The 23,881-nt window shown below is 50.9% G+C and overlaps 1 protein-coding gene across 2 annotated transcripts in view; it reads left to right on the top strand.

Annotated features, from left to right (window-relative positions):
• STARD9 (StAR related lipid transfer domain containing 9) overlaps positions 1-23,881 on the top strand; it is a 460,180-nt gene that overhangs the window by 348,800 nt on the left and 87,499 nt on the right. Inside the window, exon 21 of one of the 2 annotated variants that reach the window (XM_085627235.1) lies at positions 10,668-10,715. The exons of the other annotated variant lie outside the window; for it this stretch is intronic. Within the exon in view, the coding sequence (XP_085483361.1) occupies positions 10,668-10,715 (48 nt within the window). The remainder of the gene's footprint in view (positions 1-10,667; positions 10,716-23,881) is intronic. 2 annotated transcript variants of the gene reach the window in all.

The following is a 23,881-nucleotide window of genomic DNA, read 5'->3' as shown; positions in this document are numbered from 1 at the left end:
ACAAGTACCACAATGCAGTCGGAGGTGTGCGGCATGCGTGACATGGAATGAGGCCACTTACAGCGTTCTGTGTGACTGACTCTGCCCCAGTTCCACCTGCCTGTGGGGACAGGAAAGGGGCCAGCTGACCTCTACTGGGCCCGGCAGGCTCCCCCTGCGTGAAGAGCTTGCTGTCTGGTTTCATTTCACATTTTAAACAACAAGATAAAAGGTCAAACAGGTTAAAACTCTGAGGAGCTTTACAACTGTCAGCGCTTCAGTCCACCTTTTCCTCTTCGTTTCCTTGACAACGGGATGCTAACAAGGCTGAGGTGATGGCTGGAGGGCGAACAGGGTGTGACCAAAGCACCCTGTGTCACTCAAACCCTTGTCACTGTTATGTGCACTGATTGTCTAGCCAGTTACAGTTTACGGTTAGCTCTGGGAGATGTGCTCACACCGAGTGTCACTGGCGCCGGGATTTGAGACTCAAACTGCAGCTTCCTAGACATTCACAGCCGTCTTTACGGAACCTCACGAAGACACGGGGCGCACGATCACACATGGTGTCCGCAGCACAATAATGTAGGAGTCAGGATGAATATATTTCAGCTATTTACAGTTGCCTTTTCTGACGCTTAAGTAGACAGGACTGAGCCCACGACAACAAGGGGCGATCGCGGGCGCCAGGCGGACCGGGAGTCAAACAGAGGCATTTCAGGCTGGTCACGTTTGGATTTACGGAAGAACAAGGAAATACTGGAATATGCGCCCACGATCACACACCGTGTCTGCATCGATCTGAAGCCCCGCGCCACACCCATCGCATTCCGCTTGTTTCACACGGTAGGAAGGTTTTCCCTAACAAGTTAAAAACAAGCATTGGCTAAATCATTATGTCTTGCCTTGACAAGCTGGTGCGATTGTTATTTTTTATCTAATGTAAGTATAACAATAAATAGAAACAAAAGAAAACATGCACCCAGTGAAACCTAAATGCAATATACTTGTATGAAAAATTAGAAGCATTCACGGAAGTAGCAGTTTTACTAGTGGTTTTATCTTAAATAACATGGCTTTCAACTGTGCCCTGCATTTATTTCATTGTTATTATTATCTGTGAAGGAAACATTAATAAAACACCACCTAACCAAGCACTAAGTTACAGGCAACCACAATGTTTCAATGACCCTTAAACATTTTATAACAGCAACTTTAAAAAGGAGGCGAAAAATAATCGTTTAACTGGGCATCCCGGGAGCAGGCGAAAAAAGTAGCCGTCGGAGATGGGTAAGCCAAAAAATTAACAGGTGAGCCAGAGCCGAGCCAAGTCTGGTTTGGATCTTAGAGCCAATGCACGAGACGAGGCCTGAACGTGTTTGCTATGCATATTGTTAGAAAGGGTAGACGGACCGGGAGGGTCGGCCGGGGACAGGAGGAGAGGTCTCCGGGGAGAGCCGTCTCCAACGATCGTACAGATAAGTAACTTCCCCCCCACAGACAGATACCACACACGGATAAGGTTCAGTGTTCTTTATAAGCACTTCTTAAGGTACGGTTGAATGGTACAAGGAGGTCTGGACTCAGGGGTCCCCTCGATTCAAGTCTCTCAAAGCAGGGTAAGGGGTAGCGGGACAGTCTGTCTACCAGTCAGGTAGTTCGGGTGAGATGATGACTAGCTCACAATCCTCGAGCTTGGTGGTTTAGGTGGTACGGGCCGCGGCAGCGCCAGCAGGTCCCGGTTGAGATGGTCGGTACACGGTCCGCGGCAGCGCCAGCAGGTCCCGGAAAGATGGTCGATGTACGGGCCGCGGCAGCGCCAGCAGGTCCCGACGAGGATGGTCGCTACAACGGGCCGCGGCAGCGCCAGCAGGTCCCGACGAGGATGGTCGTTACAACGGGCCGCGGCAGCGCCAGCAGGTCCCGACGAGGATGGTCGTTACAACGGGCCGCGGCAGCGCCAGCAGGTCCCGACGAGGATGGAGGTTGCAGAAGGCCGCGGCAGCGCCAGCAGGCAGGACGATGGTTCACAAGAGCGGCTACGGCAGCGCCAGTAGTCCGTCAAGGCTGAGTTCTCTCGGTGTCTCTCGACTCCAGGATACAACTCCTTCCTGCTCCGGAGCTGCCCCAGTTATAGGGCTGGTGCCCTTTGATGTCCGGACCCCCGCACTTGGAGGTCGGAGGGTCCGGGATGAAGGTGTCCAGACACCCAGCAGGGGGTGGAGCCAGTGCCTGGGGGAGCTGGAGGCGATCGGCACCTGGCGGGGGAGAGCCCTTGACACTTCGTTCTCCCATTGACCTGCCAAGTGGTCCGCTCACCTCCTGGGTGGATGGTGGTGCCGGGATGTCGGGGCCGGCCAGGCCCGGGGTTAGGGTCGGGGTGAGGCCACGCGGCCTCGTGGTGCAGGGCCCAAGATGGCGGCTTGACCCGGCCGGGGGAGCCGGTGGGGCTGGCCCCCGTGATGAGTAGAGGTCCGAGGGCAGAAGATCCGTCGGGAGACGGGGTACAGGTGCTTTTCGTGGGGTATGCCTGGTGGGCCGGAGCCTGGGCCCTGTCGTGCGGGGAGGGAGCAAGCCCTCTGTGTGGCCTGTCCAACATGCGTCCCCCCCAGCTGAAGGCGGGGAGAGTCACCCATCTCCTTGGGGACTCTCTTCGTCGAGGCGGAAAAAGCGGGACAGGCCATCCGCGTTGGCGTGGTCTTGGCCTGGTCGGTGCTCCACGGTGAAGTCCATTCCCTGCAGGGAAATGGACCAGCGCAAGAGTTTTGGGTTCTCCCCCCGCATCTGCATCAGCCACTGCAGGGGGCGATGGCCGGTTTGTACCCGGAAGTGGGTACCGAAGAGATAGGGTCGGAGCTTTTTGAGGGCCCACACTACTGCGAATGCCTCCCTCTCGATGGTGCTCCAACGCTGTTCTCGGGCCAGGAGATGTCGACTGATGAAGGCCACCGGCTGGTCATGACCTTCGGGGTTTAACTGAGAAAGGACGGCTCCGATGCCGTGGTCGGAGGCGTCGGTCTGCACCACAAATTCCCGACTGTAATCGGGGGCCTGGAGCACAGGGGCGGTGCACAGGGCGGCCTTCAGCTTCTCGAAGGCCGCTTGACAATCAGGAGTCCAGTTAATCCGCTTCGGTTGGTTCTTGGACGTGAGACCCGTGAGGGGCCCCACGATGCTGCCGTAGTCCTTCACGAACCGCCGGTAGTAGCCGGTGAGCCCCAAGAAGGCTCGGACCTCGGTCTGGGTGACGGGGGGCTGCCAGGACTGGATGGCAGCAATCTTAAGTTGTAGCGGGGCCACCAGCCCGCTTCCCACTTGGTGCCCAAGGTAGGTCACAGACCCTTGGCCAATTTGGCACTTGCCGGCCTTAATGGTGAGGCCGGCCCGCTGGAGGGCTTGTAGGACCTCTTGGAGGTGACGGAGGTGGTCGGACCAGTGGCGGCTGTATACAGCGATATCGTCCAGGTAGGCAGCGCTGAACTCTTCGAGCCCCGCCAAGGCCTGGTTCACAAGGCGTTGAAACGTGGCGGGGGCATTCTTCATGCCAAAGGGCATGACCTTGAATTGATAGTGGCCATCGGGGGTAGAGAAGGCTGACCGTTCCTGAGCCCTGGGTGTGAGGCCGATCTGCCAGTAGCCCGCTGTTAGGTCGAAGATACTAAGGTAGCGGGCGGCCCCCAGCCGGTCGATCAGCTCGTCTGCTCGGGGGATAGGATGAGCGTCGGTCCGGGTGACAGCGTTCAAGCCCCGGTAGTCGACGCAGAATCTCAGTTCGGGTGCGGTGCCGGGGGCAGCGGCTTTGGGAACCAATACAACCGGACTGGCCCAGGGACTGTCCGAGGGCTCGATGACCCCGATCGTGAGCATCTTGGCCACTTCCTCCTGTATGCAGGCCCGTACCCGATCTGGTACGCGGTAGGCCCGGTGTCGGACAGGGGGACTGTCCCCGGTGTCTACGTCGTGCAAACACCAAGGGGTGACCCCGGGGGTGAGGGAGAACAGGGCAGCGAACTGCAGCAGGAGGTTCCGGCAGTCCTGGCGTTGCTCCGAAGTGAGGGCGTCAGAGAGCCGGACCCCGTCCACGGAGCCGTCATTCTCCTGAGTCTTCAGGAGATCCGGGAGGGGTTCGGAGTCTTCTTCTGCACCACTGTCCGTAGCCATCAGGAGGCTAAGTTCTGAGCGCACAAAGTGTGGTTTGAGTCGGTTGGTGTGGAGGACCCGAAGGGGGTTCCGGGAGGTCCCCATGTCGATGAGGTAAGTGACGGGGCTTTTGCGCTCGACCACTTTGAAGGGCCCCGTCCACTTATCTTGCAAGGCACATGGTTCGGTGGGGGACATCACCCATACTTGTTGTCCGGGCTCGAACTCAACAGAGGAGGCATGGTGATCATACCACCTCTTCATGTCCTCCTGGCTGGCCTCGAGGTTCGCCTTGGCCATCTGTCTGAAGCGCCGGGTCTGATTGCGTAGGGCCAGGATGTATTTGAAGACGTCTGGAGGGGTCTTTAGGGGGGCCATCTCCCAACCTTCCTTTACTAGGCTGAGGGGCCCTCGCACAGGGTGCCCGTACAGGAGTTCGAAAGGGCTAAAACCGAGGGACTTCTGGGGAACTTCTCGGTAAGCGAAGAGGAGGCACGGGAGTAGTACATCCCACTGGCGACGGAGGGGCTCTTCCAATCCCCCAATCATCCCCTTGAGAGTGCGGTTAAAACGCTCCACTAGTCCGTTCCCTTGGGGGTGATAGGGGGTCGTGAATCTGTAGGTGACCCCGCATTGTTGCCAGAGGGACTTCATGTATTTGGATATAAAGTTCGTGCCTCGGTCGCTGACGATTTCTCGGGGGAAGCCTACCCGGGAGAAGATCCCCATTAGGGCCCGGCCAACCACCGGAGCTGTCACGGTCCGTAGGGGCACCGCCTCGGGGTAGCGGGTGGCATGGTCCACCAGTACTAAGATGAACCTGTGTCCTTGTGCCGTGCGGGGGTCCAGAGGCCCCACAATGTCTATCCCCACCCTCTCGAACGGGGTGGTGACCACAGGGAAGGGTTGCAGAGGGGCTTTCAGCTTCCGACCACTCTTCCCGCTGGCTTGGCATGTGGGGCAAGATCGGCAGTGGTTCAGGACGTCGTTCCTCATTTTCGGCCAGAAAAAGTGGGTTACTAGGCGGCTGTACGTTTTGTCCTGGCCCAGGTGTCCAGCCAGGGGGACATCGTGTGCCAGGTTGAGCAGAAAGTCTCTGAAGCGGAGAGGTACCACCAGTACTCGACCGGCCCCCAGCTCGGCGATTCTTTGCTCGCTGTATAGCAGGTCGTTATCCCAGTAGACCCAGTGAGTTCCGGTGGCGTCCCCTGCATTCTGGGCGCTGGCTTGTTGGCGGAGTCCCTCGAGGGAGGGACAGGTCTTTTGTTCCTGGCGGAACTGTTCTTGGGTGGGCCCCCCTTCTTGACGCCACTGAGCCAGGTCAGGAAGGTCCTGGGGTTGCGCGTCCCCTTCGGTCGTCGGGTCTGGGGGGCTGGCCTTGTCGTTGTCTTCTACTGGGGCGACCGGGGGCGGAGGTGCCGGCCATTCCGGTTCTTCTGATCGAGGGACGGCACGGGCGGCCATGGACCGGGTGGTTATGCAGGCCCAGTCCGGGAGGCCCAGCATCCCCAGGTGCTCTCTTCTCTCAACGGTGGCCCACGGGGAACTCTCGAGGTCATTCCCCAGGAGGCAGTCCACGGGGGCATCGTCCCGGACCGTCACCTTCAACAGGCCGGAGACCCCTCCCCATTCGAATGGGACGCAGGCCATTTGACACATACTCTCAGAGTTGTCTGCCGAGCGGACGGGGCAGAGAATGTTCGGCAGTATCTGCTCGGGCTTCACCAGGTGACAGCGGACGGCCGTCACACTGGCGCCTGTGTCACGCAAGGCCTCGGCTCGCTGTCCATTAATGGTCACCCACTGACCGTATTTCCTGGTGTTAGCGGGTAGGGGGGCCCGCGGGACCATGTCTCTTCCCCCTAAGCACGCCAGGACCATGGCGGCCGGTTCCCACTCTTGCTGGGCCGGCTCATACTCTTCTGGTTCCTCCGACGATCGCTCCTCCCCCAGGGCGGCGGCAGCTACCTGGCGGGGCTTGGGTGCTTGGTTCTGCGGGCAGCTCGGGTCATTGGCGTAGTGGCCGACTCGCTGGCATCGGTGGCACGTGACGTTGGCTCGGGCCCCAGGACGCCACGGGGGGTTGCCCCGGCCGGCCGGAGGCGGGGTGCTGGCCACGGGTGTTGTTGGCAAGGCGTCTCTTCCTCGCCCCTGGCCCCCTCCTCCTCCCCGAGGACGGTGCTGGCCTGGGTTGCTTCTGTTCTGTTCGTGTGGCCCCCTCCGGCCCACTCGGGTGCTTTCCCATCGGTCAGCTTCGGCGGCGAGCTGCCGGGGGTCAGTCAGCTTACTGTCGAGGAGGTGCTGCCTGAGCTCGACGAAACAGTTGTTCGACAGGTGCTCCCATACCATAAGGTTAAAGAGTTGTTCGTAAGTGGTGACATGGCTCCCCCTTATCCAACCCTCGAAGGCACGGCTGAAATAGTTCACGTATTCTACCCAAGTTGTACCTGGGATCCGGGTGCAATCTCTGAACCTCTGGCGGTACATCTCGGGTGTGAGGCCGTAGCGGGTGAGGAGGGCAGCCTTCATGTGGTCGTAGGACGACATTTGGTGATCTGGGAGCTGCAGTAGGGCATCGCGACCCTCGTTGATAAACCTCCCCCAAAGTCCGGCTCCCCAATCACTCCGGTCGATCCGGTGGGAGGTCATGGCGATCTCGTAGGCTTTAAACCACTGTTGTATGTCGTCTTCTCGGACATACTCGCGGACAACATCCTTGGGGATGTGGACTTTTTTCTCGATTGGCCCCGGGGTATGTGGTCGCTCAGGCACCCCCAGTTCTTTATTTTGTTTCCGAAGTTCTATCTCCGCTAGTTGGCGCTCGTGCTCGAGCGTTATTTTTTTCTCCTCCAGCTCTCTCTGTCTCTGCTTCTCTTCTCGTTCATCTCGGAGCCGCATATGCTCGAGGTTGAGTTTCTGTTCAGCTAACTTGAGTTCCCCATCCATCTTGAGTCGTGCCATTTCCAACTCGTGCAATCGGGTTCTTTCTCTTTCTCGGATCTCCTCCTGCGAGAGGCCCGTTCCCCGCTCCTCGGGAGCCGTGGCGTTCCCCTCTGGTGTGATGCTGCTTTGGTCGGAGGGTCCGGCGACCCCAGTTTCTGTCCACGACTCTAGGGCGTGCTTTAGATCATCCTTGGTACTCAGGCCGGTGGTAGCAATGCCAAGTTCTATGCAGAATTGTCTCAGTTCGCGGTGGTTGTATTCTTCTAATTTATCCATTTGGAAATTCTCGGTGGAGCTGCTATCTTTGGCTGACATCGTGTTTTTGTCGTGGGGTGAGCTACTCTCTGTACGATTACGCGTTGATTCGGATCGCGCCGCTGGCCACCAATGTTAGAAAGGGTAGACGGACCGGGAGGGTCGGCCGGGGACAGGAGGAGAGGTCTCCGGGGAGAGCCGTCTCCAACGATCGTACAGATAAGTAACTTCCCCCCCACAGACAGATACCACACACGGATAAGGTTCAGTGTTCTTTATAAGCACTTCTTAAGGTACGGTTGAATGGTACAAGGAGGTCTGGACTCAGGGGTCCCCTCGATTCAAGTCTCTCAAAGCAGGGTAAGGGGTAGCGGGACAGTCTGTCTACCAGTCAGGTAGTTCGGGTGAGATGATGACTAGCTCACAATCCTCGAGCTTGGTGGTTTAGGTGGTACGGGCCGCGGCAGCGCCAGCAGGTCCCGGTTGAGATGGTCGGTACACGGTCCGCGGCAGCGCCAGCAGGTCCCGGAAAGATGGTCGATGTACGGGCCGCGGCAGCGCCAGCAGGTCCCGACGAGGATGGTCGCTACAACGGGCCGCGGCAGCGCCAGCAGGTCCCGACGAGGATGGTCGTTACAACGGGCCGCGGCAGCGCCAGCAGGTCCCGACGAGGATGGTCGTTACAACGGGCCGCGGCAGCGCCAGCAGGTCCCGACGAGGATGGAGGTTGCAGAAGGCCGCGGCAGCGCCAGCAGGCAGGACGATGGTTCACAAGAGCGGCTACGGCAGCGCCAGTAGTCCGTCAAGGCTGAGTTCTCTCGGTGTCTCTCGACTCCAGGATACAACTCCTTCCTGCTCCGGAGCTGCCCCAGTTATAGGGCTGGTGCCCTTTGATGTCCGGACCCCCGCACTTGGAGGTCGGAGGGTCCGGGATGAAGGTGTCCAGACACCCAGCAGGGGGTGGAGCCAGTGCCTGGGGGAGCTGGAGGCGATCGGCACCTGGCGGGGGAGAGCCCTTGACACTTCGTTCTCCCATTGACCTGCCAAGTGGTCCGCTCACCTCCTGGGTGGATGGTGGTGCCGGGATGTCGGGGCCGGCCAGGCCCGGGGTTAGGGTCGGGGTGAGGCCACGCGGCCTCGTGGTGCAGGGCCCAAGATGGCGGCTTGACCCGGCCGGGGGAGCCGGTGGGGCTGGCCCCCGTGATGAGTAGAGGTCCGAGGGCAGAAGATCCGTCGGGAGACGGGGTACAGGTGCTTTTCGTGGGGTATGCCTGGTGGGCCGGAGCCTGGGCCCTGTCGTGCGGGGAGGGAGCAAGCCCTCTGTGTGGCCTGTCCAACACATATCATACAACAAACTTCATTTAAAATATGATAAAGTCTCTTCAAAATTCAAAAATGTATATTTCTTCAACATGTGAAAGCTTTGAGATTAATGCATCACAGTATAACACTGCACTGAGAACTACTTATTACAAGTGATCGTTTTTAAACATGAACCATTAGTGAACTAAAAGGCAAGACACTTGCCTTGTAATCCTTGTAGTGGCCCAGATTATTATCGAGCAACATTATAGTCTATTAAATCAAACACAATAGGTTTTTGTACAACTGTTATTCTGAGCTCACATATTTGAAAGTGCTTTCATACGCAATAATGAAGAAAAAGTGTTTGGGTGAAATGAAATATTTGCCCAAGATCACACTATTTAAGCAGGGATGTTGCAATTTATGCAGGTGTGTAGAAATCAGCCACTAAATGGGTATCCACTTGTCATTCCTTTTGTATAGGCTTTTTACCTCTGCATTTTTCTGTAGTTTTTATTTAGCATGAACATGGCGCGCTCTAGGTCGTTACAGTTACATTAGGTCAAATTCTTTGTTAATAGGCATGGGGAGATTAAGTGCTTTGCCCGTAATCACAGGATTTTGAGCTAACGCCAAGACTTGAACTTGGTTTCCCAGTTCCAAAGTCAGCAGCTCTGGCCTAAAGGCCACATCCTGGTTAGAAAGAGGGAGGCAGGCAGAAGCCACATGATATCTCTGCTTGTTCTAGGGTCGGGGTTCCAACAGGACCTCGAGCTGAGCCAGAGGCAGTTTTCAGGCTCAAGCCTGGCTCGAGCTCTCAGTGGCTCGCCCACCTCTCGAAGCCGGTATTTAAAGTTAATATGAAAAATAATATAAAACACTCTTTGAACTAGATTTGTCACTGAAGAGAAGGGAACTCTTTTTAGACGGATGTGGACTATGTGTACAGGCTTTGTGCAGACACTGAAAGTGAAGGGAGCCAATGAGTAATGTGGCTGCTCCACTGCCCCGTGCTGTATGCTGTGATTGGTGGAAGAAAAATGTGAATGAGGTTTTAACAGACCAATAGACAAAGCCCGCTGACCAACAGTCCCTCCACATATTTATATTAATGTGTGATTTTTGGGGGGGGGAAACAGTAGTATGTCAATATTACAAAAGCTGTCCCAAACAACAGAACTGAGACCAAAAGTCTCTCTATCAGTGCTTAATTTGAGCCGGTGGTTGTCGCTGTGGCCAACGGCATTCATTTTTGGAGACAGGCACTTATTTTTCTGGATCAGACATTCCCTGGGAGTAGGAGAAAGAAAAACACACAAAGGGAAAAAAGGCGGAAAAACTGTAGAAAAGGGGAAATGGAAATAAATAATTGGGCAGTAAGTGTCTGCTAGTGGGTTAAGGAGGTCTGAGGTCGATTCCAGAGTACGTGCCTCGGTAGTCAGTGCGCTGACTCTTAATAGCGCCGGCCCCAGGCTTCTAAGCTGATCTTTAGGCACTGGTACTCATTCTTTTGCAAATTAACCTCTGCTCTCTATGTATGGATTTTACGTATACATGTTTTTCGAAAAAAACAATTGTCTGGACAGACAGAAGTTCTTTAAAAGATCAGACCTGAAAGTAAAAAAAAATATTTCAGTGGGTACAGTACAAAGTCATCACTGTCTGATACGTTTAATTACCATATTTGCATATTTACTATTTCTGGGGCGATGTGACCTGGCTCTGTCGTTACTCAACACAGTGCAGAAATGTTCTCACTTTTGCTTAGTGTTTAATATCGGGAACAACTAATTTCTAAGCACTGCCACTTTTGCCAGATGGTGGAACCTGAGGCACAGGTAGATAACGTAATCTGCCAAAGAGCACACATTTTAGACAAATGCTGGGAAGCAGCAATTACAATGTTGTTCTTCTCGGTGCACACGCCACTGTTAGACCACATGACCTACAAACATTTTAAGGAATGTCTATCCGTGCCAAGCCTAGGGTGTGAAGTTTAATATCTCTCTCACTCTAACGCGACTCACTTCTCCCTCTGTCCGCAGTCACGACGACTTGGCAGAATGCAACGGTGCTCCGCGAACGGACACCAGGTAAGCAAGTTACTTCAGGTTCCCACCGTGTGCACTCATGCATCGTTTTCAGAGCTCTTTGTTAGTTATTGTTATTATTATTAGGAGATTTAGCTATACAATCAAAAATCACTCAGCAGCGAGAAACCCATTATCATTGCAGAATTGATCCCTATGCACCAGGTATACTTCCTTCACACTGCAATGTGCACAATGTGTTGTTTCTTAGCCCATGGAGTGGAGGGTGATTTGGGCAAACCCATATGATTCTGTATCCCTATCCACCAGACAGCCAAAGTTCAATGTTACTAGACAGACCTTCACCAGCAGCCACTGGTTTGAGTATTTTCTGATATTCGCTATAGATTAGAACTTTAGGGAACCTAACTGGGTTCTCACCATGCAGCCTTCATTCATGCACAGTAAGCAGCAGCTGTTTGCACCCACCAGCCTACCCTCACCTGCTCCAGGGGGAATTATTGAATGAAAAACTGCATCATAAAGCTCTGAAGTTTTTGTAATTGTTTTTGCCCTATAGATTTAATTTTCAGTAGTAGGGGCTGGTTTGCTGTCTTTGAAATGTCCCTCCTTTCCACATCACCCTCTTTCTCTCTTCATAAATTGGTGGGGTAACCTCAGGTTTTTCAATGCCCTACAAAGCTACAGAGATTTTACAGAAATAAATGTAAAATGCTGAAAATATATTTTACAGTTTTCGTTGCTGTATTTTGTATTTTTTATTTCGTAGAAATTAGCACATCAGATCATAAAGTGCATGAATGTCCCCATGCTGCGGAAGACATTGTTTTTGCTGTTAACCCCCCCCCTAGGATGAACCGCCGCTGCAGGGGTCTGTCTTTGAAAAAACAAACAAAAGCGCTGACGGAAACAACATGGTGGACCTCCTGTTGCTGTGTTTTTCCACTCAAAGCAGCTGACGTGGAGGCAGGAGCAGGTTTACCTGGGAAACAAGCTCCTGTCTGGCAGGGAAGTTTACATTGTGTGGCCTGGTAAAGGCTGTGTCCCCTCTGCTCCAGCATTACAGCAGCCAACCCGGCAAAGACTAAGGGCCTCATTAGGATGGTAGTCGGAACGCCACCGGCAGGTGTCTGTGGCGGTCCGGCCAACATCCACAGAGCTGTCCGAATATCAAACACCACATGGTACGTGGCACACGGTGCATGGATGTTTAAAACATCCCTTTTTTCATTGTAGCTCAAGCCGCAATGGAAAAAGCAATGATTCTGACTGTCTACGCAGTGGTCGCATCATAATTTAGTGGTTTGGACCACCGACTACTTGACTGTCAGTCCCAATCCCGCTGCAATTGCTGTCGGACGCTTGTCCGGCCGCCATCGTAATCGGGCCTTAAATGAGTCCTTAGACTTTTTCTGTGCTCTCTATGCCATTTTCATCTTTTTTGGTCAGTACATGTAGTCAGATTCTCACAAATAAGGAACTGCACATGTAAAGGTCACTATGCATAAAAAGTGTCTTCATGTAGATAACTTCTGTTTGTCTAGTCATATTCTAAACATGCACAAAGAAGGCATGTGGTATAGGCTTGCCCTTTCCTGTGGCATTCCTGTACATAATTGCCTATCATTTGTTTCTCTAGATCTACTTTTGTGTGGTGCGTGAAATGTGTGTGCCTAGAGGTGGGTCCCATGCTCACTGTGCCACTGGACTCAAGCTGCACCTCTCTGATGAATTAGTGGGTTTGATAATTCAAGCAGCTTACTTTGTTGCTTGTCTTAGTGAGATGCCTTAAGTGTGATGGGTTCTGATGCACAGGAACGGGTTCCGTGCTCACTGTGCCACTGGAACCAAACTGCACCCTACTGATGAGGCTCAAATAGGCCAAAAGTGGTCTGGGGCTGCTGCTCAATCACTTCAGAAGGGACCTGGCCTGGCAGTTCCGTCTCAACTGTTCCTGTTGGAGCAGGACCATGCATGCTTTGAATATGGATGGTGGCATGATGAGCAAAAAATGATGGGCTGGGATGCGGCCCGAGTAAATACGATTGGCTGAGATTTGTTCAGCCATTCCACTCATCACTTTTTTGCTTTCCTTAGTGCTAGACCCTAAGTGTGACGGGAATGCCCAGACGTGGTCCTGCTCTTGCTGTTAAGCTGCATCTCACAGATTTATCCCAAAATACCAGTGTGTGGTTGCAGTGTTAGACTATCACTATGAGACACTGTAAGATTCAAGACCTCTGAACTTAAAGAAGAGAAGTACCTTTTTTAAAGTTTTGTCTTTACTCTTGGTGGCTTCTTGAAACAACTACTGTTTTGAGAGCAGTTTATGCGGTGAAACATGAGTTTGCAAGAACAATTGATCTAAATAAGGCATTATCACCTCCACCCGGTTTAGATTCCACTTAAATATGTCTGGGTTTATGTTATGCTGCACAAAAAGTCCTTCCCTATTCCATCAATTCGGAGACTTTGAAAGTGCCTGGGCAGAAAGTGAATACCTGAATACAGCAATCGACTACTGAAGGTTACTACTTAACCTTTGCAAAGTTTCTGCGTCTGTTAGTAACTTTTGACCATTTGAGCGGGAAACTTTTCTTGATGAAATCTGTAAACCACGCACTAACGCGTAGACAGTGGCCTGACCATAGATAGGAATAGTAAAGAGTAAACTTTCTCTTTGTAGTGTCTATGTTACGCCCACTCAGCATGGGCACCGTTATTCACAAACTAGGGGTATACTCTGCCATCTAGTTCAGAGACACGAAATTGCAGCAAGAAACTTTTAAAACAAATGGCAGGCATGAGTGGTGGCACCATGTGTGTAGTACGCAATCCCCCTATGCCGATGTGCACCCCAGTCAGATCCGTCAGTGGTAAGTTCTCGATTGGGTTGATATTTTCTGACCAAAAAAAAGGAGTAGGCAGGAGAATGTTTAAAAAAGGAGATCGCTTGCAACCTAGTAGTAGAATTAGTGGTACCACAGATACAATAAAGGTGACATTTACCTACTCCTAGGGGCCAGATTTACAACAGTTTTTAGCTGTCACAAACAGAAAATCGAGCCGTTTGCGACTGCTGAAAAGGGTTGTAGCATGTACAAACCCTATTTTGCGAGTCGGTAACCTATTACGACTCGCAAAGTAGGGTTTGCGAGTCGCTATTAGGAAGGGGTGTGCCAAGGGCATCCCTTCCTAATAGCGATTTGCAAGGCCATGTACGATTGTTTTGCAAACGCAAAGGCGGTCGGAAAACAATCACAGTTTAGCACCTACTTCAAGTAGGTGACAAGCCAGTCGCAAACGAGAAGGGTTCCTCAAGGGACCCCTTCCCCTATGTGCCTGGCAGTGAAAACGTTTTTTAAAGAGCAGGCAGTGGTCCCAGACCGCTGCCTATTCTAAGAAAATTAAATAGAAACATTTCATTTTTCTTTTTGAATGCAGCCCGTTTCCTTTATGGAAAATGGGCTGCATTTAAAAAAAAAAAAACTTTATTTAAAAAGCAGTCACAGACATGGTGGTCTGCTGCCCCTAGCAGGCCACCATCCCTATGATTCCAGGCCATTCCCAATGGGTCGCAAATGCGACCTGCCTCATGAATATTGATAAGGCAGGGCATTTGCAACCCCATTGGGAATCGCTAAATGTGTCCTAGGCACCTTAGTACATTCTGTTTTGTGAGTCGCAAAAAAAACACAATTAGCAACCTGCAAAATGGAATGGTCGTACATCTGGCCACAACATCATAGCCCTCCCCTCGTCCCAAGCTGTGGGTAGATCCCAAAGCCACAGAAAAGAAAGGCAGGGGAACATGGTTGTATCGGGAAACCAATATCTTTAGCAAGTAGATTTTTTGGCCAAATCATGCATCTTTTCATTGAGAAGCATCAGCGGTCCTAGCCTCCTGAATACATGTGCAGTGGTCCAAGTGGCTGCCCTCCACATCTCTCTGACATAGGCCCACCTGGAGAATGCAACGGAGGTCAGCCTGACTCTGTGGATTGTTCTTCAGTAAAGGGCAGAAGTGCCTGTGACCCCATCTCAGGAGGCTTGCTTAATTGTGATGTCACCCATGTTGCCTTGCATATCTCAATCATCTCAACACGGTATTGCATCAGCTTTCCCCTGGTAAATTTGGGCAGGTTAAAGCTGCTGAAATTTATTGGGTGAACAAGTCTGATGATTATCTTCCCGGGCAGATTTTGGTGCCTTTAGGGTCAAACTCATATCTGGGAGTTATTTATTGGACCCAAGAACCTCTGGTCAGGTGTTACAGGATTTGATAAATATCGAGTCCAACACTGGGCTACTCATAATGTAGGCCTGCATACTATAGGAGGACATCAATACTATTGGTGCCCGTGGTTGCCACTTTATCACAGTTGACAGCACCAAGTGTAATCAAGAGCTGCAGGTGTGGAGCTGACATTAGTACAGCAGGTGCTGTGGCACCAGGGCCCAGGGAAGCGAGGAGCCCAATTCTCCACATGTGTGGTAGTTATACTATACAACTAAAGGGCATGGGTGCCAATGTTCCTTGCTTTCATTGGGATCAATGGAAAAAGAACAGGTGATGGACGGATTGCTGAACAAATCCAACACTCACCCCCAGTCACAGTCACCCCCAGTCAGAGTCACACTAGGTTTAATTCATGATTTTTTTGCTCAGCACACCACTCCAGGTTGTAGCTAGCCATATGCAAATCAGTCTTGACCCTGCTCTCCATGGGAACAGTCCAGTCTGAATTGCCAGGCCAGGTCCTACCTAGAACAGAAACAAGCATCCTGGGACCGGTTTCGGGGTATCATCCCTCATCAGCTAGGCTAGCTTGAAAACAGTGGCACAGTGAGCACGGGACCCACGTCTGGGCATAACTCTCCCACTTCACAAAGGATGCAGCTGGTTTTTATGATGGTGTGGGCCGGCACGGGGAACAAGGGGAGATCTATGAGGATGGGGTTGATGCGATCTTATGTCTTCAGGCCATGGATGGGGCATATAGGAAGCCCCTAAGGGGTGCCAGTTTGGAGTCTAGAAGGCCAAAGAGATATTTGTCCCCATCATCAAGATGCAAGAGTTTGAACCGCAGTTCTGGAGCTGCTGTAAGGAAGAAATATTTTCACTTTCTTTAAAAGAGCGAGTTGGTACTAGGCCTTCTTTGTGTTTTTAGCCATGTTTTCCTTAGGGTGAGGTTGGTGTCCAGATCAGCAGGGAAAAGCGAATGGTGCAGTTAGGCAAAAGCGAGAACGGGAGGAGAGGTAAAGATGCAGGGAGCCAAGTAAACATGAGCAGAAGGGGAGGGGGTGAAAGATGAATGATCAAATTTAAGGTATCTGTATGACTTCCTGTTGTGGACATCATATGCAAGTACAGACTTCCTTCTACAAACTATTGTAATCTTCATCTTTAGCCTCAGGGGTTCCAGTGAGGTGATCCAAGACTGCAACTCCCACAATGCATTTGGTTGTCATATGCAAGCCCAGGACTGGATCCCGGTGACCCTAATGATGTGGAATCACCTGGTAACCCTAATGAAATAATACCAGAAAACAAATTACGGGGTCCTTGACGCTACTCTACGCAGGGAGAATATTTTTAGCCGAATAAACATTCTGAAAAGGGGGTGCGAGTCTTTTTCACTTTACACTCTGCAGTTCTGAAGCCCTCAGCCATCTGCCACTTTAAATGGCCTTTTAATGCTTCTGGGAAAGGTCGAGCTAGTAAATGGCCTTGAATCCCTGCGGCTGCTGTGTTGTAGCTCTTGAAAGCTAGAGCTCTGTGTATTCCTGGCAGGATGCATGCTTGTAGTTAACCCCCTGCGGCCAATAACATTGATTTATTTGTTGCATTTGTTAAATGTTTCTGCATGCTGCTTACATAGAGACTAGACACAGTTCCCCCTCAGCTTAGAAAAAACCTTACAAGCCTCGAAAGCTCTCCAGAAATAGAGCTAATGTGCCAGTTCTGAGAAAGCCAGCTATTGAAACAAATATTTGTATTTATGTTTTGGTATTTGAACAGTGCTCAGGGGTGGCGCCAGGTAAAGCCCTGCATCGTGACGTCATAGGCATTCTTTACATGTTCCCAAACCCTCAAGGTATAATGAATGAAACTGGCCATTGTATTATGGAGTGCCTAATGAAGGCATTTAGCTCCCAGTTCAGACAGCTGTGGAACTGAGGCATATGGGGGTAAAGACAGCTGCCCAGGATCAGACAGTGTGGTGAAGTCAGGACTATAGCTGATGTCTCCTGGAGCCACCACCAACAACACATATAATGAGTAGACCACGCAGCCTCCTTGAGCACGGACTTAAACAAATGATATGAGTTCAGGAGCCTTGAGAAGAAGCGGGAGTAACAGTGGTTAGCAGACGAGGGCGAAGGTATGAAAAAAGGTGGGCGGGGATCTCTTACAGGGGCCTGGCCAAAGAAGCGAACTGGATTTTTTTTCCATAGAGGTGTGGCCTATTTAAGGCTGTGACTTAAAATGTAAGCTAAAATCCTGTACGTCACACAGCGTGTCACCTGACCAGTTTGAGTGTCTCACCAATTTTTTCTATAACTGCATCCAGAACTATCACACAACGACAAACATACACCTAAAGCAAGCCAGACCTGTTGGCTATACCAATGCTTGTTAGCAGCGGGATGAATTGTGGCGTAACAGCTCAAACTCCTCCTGACGTTGGGATGAGGGACCTAGTTTCGAATCTCCACCTCAGCTCAGCGGCCTTTGATTTTGGGTCGGTCACTCAATCTGCGACTTAATTATTACTAAGGTCTGTGGTGGGGGGAGTGGTCACTCAATCTGCGATTTAAATATTACTAAAGTCTGTGGTGGGGGGAGTGGTCACTTAATCTGCGGTTTAAATACTTCTAAGGTCGGTGGTGGGGGAGTGGTCACTTAATCTGCGGTTTAAATATTACTAAAGTCTGTGGTGGGGGAGTGGTCACTTAATCTGCGGTTTAAATATTACTAAGGTCTGTGGTGGGGGGAGTGGTCACTTAATCTGCGGTTTAAATATTACTAAGGTCTGTGGTGGGGGAGTGGTCACTTAATCTGGGGTTTAAATGCTACTAAGGTCTGTGGTGGGGGACTGGTCACTCAATCTGCGGTTTAAATAGTACTAAGGTCTGTGGTGGGGGAGTGGTCACTTAATCTGCGGTTTAAATACTACTAAGGTCTGTGATGGGGGAGTGGTCACTTAATCTGCGGTTTAAATACGACTAAGGTCTGTGGTGGGGGAGTGGTCACTTAATCTGCAGTTTAAATACTACTACGGTCTGTGGTGGGGGAGTGGTCACTTAATCTGCGGTTTAAATATTACTAAAGTCTGTGGTGGGGGAGTGGTCACTTAATCTGCGGTTTAAATACTACTAAGGTCTGTGGTGGGGGAGTGGTCACTTAATCTGCGGTTTAAATACTACTACGGTCTGTGGTGGGGGAGTGGTCACTTAATCTGCGGTTTAAATGTTACTAAAATCTGTGGTGGGGGAGTGGTCACTTAATCTGCGGTTTAAATACGACTAAGGTCTGTGGTGGGGGAGTGGTCACTTAATCTGTGGTTTAAATACTACTAAGGTCTGTGGTGGAGGAGTGGTCACTCAATCTGCGGTTTAAATACTACTAAGGTCTGTGGTGGGGGAGTGCTCTTTGGAGTGTCTCGATCACTCCTGTTCTCCCCTTACGCCGCTTGCCTCTGCAGTCGCTCACTTTGCTTGACACTTATGCTCTTTTTCTCCACCACATCTTTCTAGAATCCTCTATCTGCATTTCTCGCAAGCCATCTCTTTCCTCTTCATCACTCGCCTTTCACGCTGAGCTTCTGCGTGTATTTGTTGCATCACCTGCACTTCACCATTCTCTCTCACTTGAGCCCTCGCTCCCTCTCTCTCAACAGCTGTGTACCCCCTTTACAAAATGCTAATTGCAATTGGCTCATATGTGACCACCGCTCTATGCACCCTGCAGAGAGGCCAAGGTTTGGATGAGCATGTAGTCTGCACATCTGTATGACCCACTGGCGAGCACTGTAAGAAAACCACAGTGCATTCAGCCTCAACTCCAGAGCTCTCAGTCCTGCCTCGTCCTGATCACTCGCCCATTACCTGAACTCACCCAAACACACTGGCCCTGATTACCAATTGCACAGTCCTGGTGGGGTGCAAACTCAGCGTGCAGAATTTCCGGTACCATGCGGTAACACTGTGTCAGTACCCTCCAATTACGAGTTAAACTCTATAGAATGGGAAATAACCACATGAACTGAATTTACTGGCCGTAAAATCGCATGGAATTCCCAGTTCCATGGGTTCAACGTATACATTTACCACCTGTTCGGAGCAAGTGGTAGGTGTATGCCGCAACATCTGTATGAGATGAAGGTGGAGGAAGGGGGCTGTGGGGAGTAGGGGAGGAAAGAAGAAGCTACGTTCTCTCAGCGGGGTTCCTAGCGTGCGCCCCTATCCCAGGGAAAAAATAACAGCGAAAGAGGCCTGGCTCCTGCTTGAGCCAAAGCCTCATGGGATTTTTCCAGGTGGGATTATTGCCCGGTAAATCCGATCTGGTGTTCCAACTCTGGGAAAACTGGGTGTGGAATCATCAGCCCACTCAGAATCAGACAGAGTGGAATTTATAGGATAATTCTGGTCCAACTGACTCTCATGATCAGGTCCTTGAAGGTGACCCGGTTCACAGTAGGCGCTATACAAGACTCATGTGACGTATGGAAAAAATACAGAACGCAACATCTGGAAAAAGCAAACTATCTCCGGGAATGCAAGATGCAGTAAAACGTGTGAAATATAAGCAGGGACTGCATCACTCACTCGGATGACTTGGAGGGTTTTTACAGTCGTTCACTGGGAGTCAATCGGTCTTTTGCTGTAGGGTTAAGGCATGGGTATCAGGCCCAGTAGGGACCCGTTTCAAGTCAGTTTTTAATTATGGCTGAGTCTAAGACCCGGCAGGACCCGCCACACGTAAATCCCAGGGTAAAGATGCAAACTGTATCGCATCAGTAAAGAAAGAGCGGGCAGGAAATGGTGCAAATAATGTTCTTTATGTGAAAGTGACATCTACATGTAGACTCACCTACTGGCAACATGACCCAGACTTGACCTGATGACCTGGAAGTGAATGGCTATCTCACACTTCAAGATGATTTTAGTGGGAGGAGTGCAGACTGCTTCCCTTTTAGGTGGATTACTTGGTGTGTGTATACATACATACTCACCGTATGATGCTCCAAGGGAGACGGGGAAGGGGTCTTGGAGTGGCATGTCCCTGTAGAGGGGCAGAGCTCTAAAGTGACAGCTGGAGCAGCAACAACTACCTTTTCCAAAAGCATAAAGGTACCCGGGGTCACCTCCCCCTGAAGCCGTTTGGGACAGTGTAGCGTCTCAACAAATAGGTTGTAAAACCACTCTTTGTAAGAGTTTCCAGCACATCTTATTGGTCACCTTGTAATAATGTCCCCTTTTGGGGTGGGTATATGTGGGTATATGTAGAGGGCTGATACCATGTGACACACAGTGATGCCGTGTGAGTTGGCAAGTCTGACACACAATGTCTACACGCCTAAAACATGGAGGCAGAAATAACTGGAAAAGATCTATCTAATCGCCTGATTGATGGGTGTCAAATCAAGAGTGGATCTTAAACCTACGCACACCCCTGTGTCCCTACTATCTGCTGATGGACCGTGTCTGTCCACTGGTCCATCTGCCAGCCTTTAACTGCATCAGACCAGCTTGGGGGAGGGGGGCGGATCCTTCACCCTTTACCTTTGGTTCTTAAACTCTAAGCTTTAACCTTCATGGTAATACCCCTGCCCTAGCCACCCTGCTTCAAGGTCCTCTAATATTTGTTGAGAGTACTTGCACCAACATGTCTAGATTGCGTACACTGTTCTGAGTATACCCCCCCCCCCCCCAGCTTCTAGACTTCAAAATACTTGCACAGGTATTTGCACTTAATAAGACCATACCTCGCTCTGAAGAGCTTGCCTTTCTCTTAAGGGTTAATGAGCCCCCTGTGACTCTCTTCACTTGGGGAGGGGGATATGGGAGTTGCATTAAAGCCATACATGGTTCCTGTGGTGCACATAACTCACCTACTTACTTTATATTGTATTGGAACATTTATATAGCACTTACTACCCCTATATGGGGCTCTGAGGTGCTTGCCTACATGGCTGCTATGCTACACCTTGTAGGATGTGTGGCTGAAATTATATTGTCTATGTTTTTGCTCATATGTGAGAAGTGTTTCATGTTGTGTGTGAGGACCACTGATGTGTGCTCCTAACGTGTTGCTCATAGCCCACTTAACTGGTTACTATGCTGCGTTGTTGGTCTGCAATATTTTGTTTAAAATGTATGGTCCTAAGAAGGCGTAGGTGGAGAGATCTGCTGGGGTGGACTTGTTGTTATCATCCCTGACCGAATGAATAGTCATTTGCGCGATGTAAAGAGGCGAACATAGTATGCAGCTTGGAGGGACTGTATTCAAGTCTTCCTTTGGCCAGCAGCAGCATGTGGCAGATCCCTTCAGTCACTCCACGCTTGTTCAGCTGGTGATGGTTCAGTTGGTGATGGGTGGTTGATTGCTGTGGACTGGTGATGGACATGAACCGTATCGGTTTTGTATTATGTGAGTGTAAGAGTCTTAAGCAGTATTAGGGAATTATTATGCAGTCTGTACGAACTACAATCGGCTGCCTGACTGCTGTGCGTTAGGTGTTAATATTAGTGTGGGCCAGGACGGTTATATATAAATTAATATTACTAGGTACACTACCCAGGGTAGACATAGGTCAGCCTTTCAAAACCTACCTGGACGTAGAACGTAATGTGCTGGTTGAGCGGCTCCATATCTGTGGACTGTAGGCTGTACTTGATGGGGTGGTTGTTCTGTCCCGGGGTCTGTGGGATGGTGTAGTGATCTTGGAAATAGCCATGTTTTTAGCTCTTTTCTAAAGCGTATATGCTCCTGAATGTGTCGATTCTTGGCTGGCAGTGGGTTCCAGAGCTTGGGGCTTGTACAGAGAAAGCAGTGCGTCCTATGAAACCCTTAAAGTAACATGTTATGATGAGCCGTTGTGTGGGTCTGGACCACAGTGCTCTGTTTTGTTTGTATTTCCTAAATTTAACATGTAGGTATGTATAGCAGTCCTTTTCCTGGGGGTTGAGGGGGGGCTCTGTGTTGAATGCAGAGTGCCTTGAACATTGTCCTTCTAGTTGTACGTAGCCAGTGAAGCGAGTGTTTGACTGGAGTCATCCATTCTCTCGGGTGAAGGCAGAGAAGAGTTTTGCACTAGTGTCTTGTTTTAGTTATACTTTGTGTATGATGAATCTGGGTGCAAGCAAATGGGAGTGCTGAAAAGCACATACTGTAGAGAGTACCGGTTATTGAATGAATGAATGAAATTAGATTTGTATAGCTCGTAGCTACCCTGAGGCCTCCTAGCGCTTATGGAGCGAACAGACAGATAGGCATGTCATGCTAGTGTGAAGTGCAGAAAAGATGGGTTTTGAGAAGTTTCCGGAAGGCCAGCATGTTTGGTTCCCCGCTGAGGGTAGGGGGGAGGGAATTCCATAGATTGGAGGCATTCAGGGAGAAAGAGCAACCACCCCATCTGGATCTACGTACTTTCATTGGGGTGGCAAGAAAAGCGGAGCTGGACGAAGACTCCTGGGAGGTTGATAGGGGGTGACCAAGGACTGAATGAGGGCTGGGCCAGATTTCCACATAGCTCTGTGGACCAGGCACAAGGCCTTGAAATGTATCCTGGCCCGGATTGGAAGCCAGTGAAGATTCCTCAAGACAGGTTTCGTTGTTTGTCTCCGAGGAATCTGGAGCAGTTGGCGAGCCGCACAATTCTGGATCGCTTGTAATCTCTGTATTGTGGACTGAGGGGCACCCAGATACAACGCGTTCCCTGTAGTCCAGGCGGGACAGTATTAGGGCTTGCACCATAATCCTCCTCGCCTGGAAAGGGAGCAGGGGAAGGATCTTTCTTAGCATTCTCATTAGGCCAAAACAAGTAGCAGAGAGTTTAGTGGCTTGATGATTAAAACAGAGAGAACTGTCAAGCCACATGCCTAGGCTCTTAATCTGCTGCTTTGGGGTGGGCATAGGGCCAAGACAGGTCGGCCATATAAGTGCTGAGGAGGGAGATGGAGATTTGTCCCCATTTAGCTTGAGGTGAGAGTGATCCATCCATTCAGCTACTGCCTCTAGGCAGGTACCTAGAGCGCAAGAAGATCCCTCAGGGTGGTTTAGTGCCACCACCAGTTGACATTTTTATAGCGCTCTACTATCACTAGTGTGGCCTTGCAGCACTTTTATGCCTTGCCTGGTTGGTTGCAGGCCTGAACATGCACGCATGCACGAGTCGGGGGCTGTGTGTGCTTGAAGGGTGCCGTAGGTGGGAAGAGTTGAATTTCAGGCCTCTACACGCTGCCCTTGAGCGCCCCAACTAGGCTTGATGTGAACCTCGCTGTATCAAAAGAGCCCTGTGAACAATATTTAAGTAAACACCAGGAGATGATGGACACAGGGTCTGAACTGAGGTGGTGAAATGAGATAAAGAATTATGATGGATCCAATCCAGATCTATGACTGCGGGTGAGTGTCTGAAAAGTTTCAGCGCTCCGTCCATCATCTTCTTGTGTTTTCTTTGTTTTCCCTAAGTTGGCAGGGTATGCCCAGACGTGGGTCCCTTGCTCACTTTGCCACTGGATTCAAGCTAGCCTGGCTGATGAAGGGTTTTACCCCAAAACCTGTCCCAGGATGCTTGTTTCCGGTCCAGGGAAGATCTGACTTGGCAGTTCGGGCTGGACTGTTCTCATGAGGCACAGGGTCAAGACTGATTTGCATATTAGTGCGTTCCATCTCTTCTGACCTGGAGGCCTTTCAACTTCCCCAGATGGTTTCCCAGCCTACCCATCTGGGGGGGCATATTTTGGATCCCCTGTTTACCAATCTGTTGGAGATTCAAATTACCTCTGTCTCTCCGGTGGAATGGACAGACCACTTTTTGGTGTCCATCCTCTGCCCGGTCTCGGCCACTCCTTCCATCTCTGTGGCTAGAAGGGTCCAGAAGAGGGCTTGGAAAAAGCTTCGGCTAGAGGACTTTCATCGTCTTCTATTAGAGGAGCCGCTGGGTCCTTTGACGGATGTGGAAAGGGGGTATGACCTC

Source organism: Triturus cristatus, chromosome 9, assembly GCF_964204655.1.
Source record: "Triturus cristatus chromosome 9, aTriCri1.1, whole genome shotgun sequence".
Lineage (NCBI taxonomy): Eukaryota > Metazoa > Chordata > Amphibia > Caudata > Salamandridae > Triturus > Triturus cristatus.
This window is presented reverse-complemented; position numbering and strand designations above follow the sequence as displayed.